The sequence below is a fragment of the Pundamilia nyererei genome, unplaced genomic scaffold (assembly GCF_000239375.1).
Source record: "Pundamilia nyererei isolate P.nyererei 1_Seehausen unplaced genomic scaffold, PunNye1.0 scaffold02625, whole genome shotgun sequence".
Classification (NCBI taxonomy): domain Eukaryota; kingdom Metazoa; phylum Chordata; class Actinopteri; order Cichliformes; family Cichlidae; genus Pundamilia; species Pundamilia nyererei.
This window is the reverse complement of record NW_005190026.1, coordinates 734-2,307: the sequence shown is the minus strand read 5'-3', so window position 1 is coordinate 2,307 and position 1,574 is coordinate 734. Positions and strand designations below refer to the sequence as shown.

General features: G+C 36.5%; 1 protein-coding gene across 1 annotated transcript in view; it reads right to left on the bottom strand.

Moving 5' to 3' along the window:
* Positions 1–1,431, bottom strand: part of LOC102197669 (golgin subfamily A member 5-like) — a gene marked incomplete at both ends in the record, with an annotated part of 4,196 nt that extends 2,765 nt beyond the window's left edge. The window contains 3 exons of the mRNA XM_005755717.1: positions 40–114; positions 985–1,083; positions 1,357–1,431. Coding sequence (XP_005755774.1) covers positions 40–114; positions 985–1,083; positions 1,357–1,431 — 249 coding nt within the window. The remainder of the gene's footprint in view (positions 1–39; positions 115–984; positions 1,084–1,356) is intronic.
* Between the last annotated feature and the right edge of the window lie 143 nt (positions 1,432–1,574).

Below are 1,574 nucleotides of genomic sequence, written 5' to 3'. Positions count from 1 at the left end.
CCCCCCACCACCATTCTTCTGAGTGATGCTTTCACTGACCTTTGATTCCAGTGTAGGAAATGTTTGCGTCAGCCTCTGAATGATTTCATCCAGCTCCGTCTCAGATTTGGACATCTGTCAGAAAGAAAGACAGACAGATGTTGATGTTTCAGCACTTTGTTGATAAAGTGACAAAATTGTTGAAGCTCCACAGTGTGAGCAACATGTTTAAACACACAGAAACTAAAATCACTTCATTTTTTAGACATTTTATTTAAATACGACTACTGCTGGTTGCTGCTACTCTGTTCCAGCTTATGACCTTCAACCACACAAGTCTCATATACTCTAAAGTCTGAAAGCACATTTATTTGTGTTACTGTCTGTTTAAGGTTTGTAGAATAATAATGAACGTAAACAAAATCACAGCTTTAACAAGGATCCTGTATCTTTAATGAAATGAACCTGAGCAATATTCTCACTCTTGTCTTTGTCTCTTCACACACAGTTAATCACATCAAATGCAACAATAAACAGAAGCTTTAAATCTCACTTCACTTACTGCTATTTGATCAGGTGTGTGATAACATCAATATTTAATATAGAAGCTCAAATTTCAAAAGCACAAAATGCTGTCAGTTTAGAAGATTAAATTAACATAAGAACATATAAATATTCAGCCCTTTCAGACTCCTACATATCAAATTTGATGACACATTGATTTTAGGGCAGACTTTTTTCTTCTTTGATGTGGAGCATTTTTTACAGTGTATCATCCTGTTTTTGCCACATCCACAAAATCTCGGTTAAAGACTGTGTTCATTTACTGAGATCCACAGTTTGTATATCATAAATTCTTTTTCTCATATTTTAGACATTTAGATTTAGATTAGTTTATTTATACAGTTGAGTCTGATGGTGAGTAAATACTGATGTTTACAATTATACTTTTCACAAAGAGAGTTGAATCAGCAAATTCACAATGTTTATAACTGAAAGACAAACCTCTGGATTTTTGTTCTCCAGCTGATTCTTCAGGTCCTCTGATGCTTCTTTCACCTGCTTGAGCTGATCGATGTTTTCAGTATTCTTCTCTAACTGCAGCTGAAATGTTACACGAAGAAAGAGCAGAAGAAAAAAAGTTCATGCTTCAGACACAATAATGAAACAAAACCAGAGTCACATTAAAGCTGTATGTCAAGATGTCAACAATCTTGCAGTTGTAGGATTTCAAAGTTGTGTTTGGTTAATGACACAGAAGCTGCTGCTGGACAAAACTGCAGGAATATAAGTGCACAGGTCTGTGATCATTGGGAGGATGACAGCATCACATGTGTCCATGTTTACCTCTGTGTGCTGAGAGATGCTTTCACTGACCTCTGATTCCAGTGTAAGAAATGTCTGCATCCGCTTCTGAATGAACTCAGCCTTCTCTAACTTAGAGTTGATCATCTGTCAGAAAGAAAGACAGACAGATGTTGATGCTTCTGCAGGGCTTTGTTGATAAAAGTGCCAAAATTACTGAAGCTTCACACTGTGAGCAACATGTTTCCAACAATTGTGTCCCCTTACACAGTCTGATTGGTGTGTTTTTT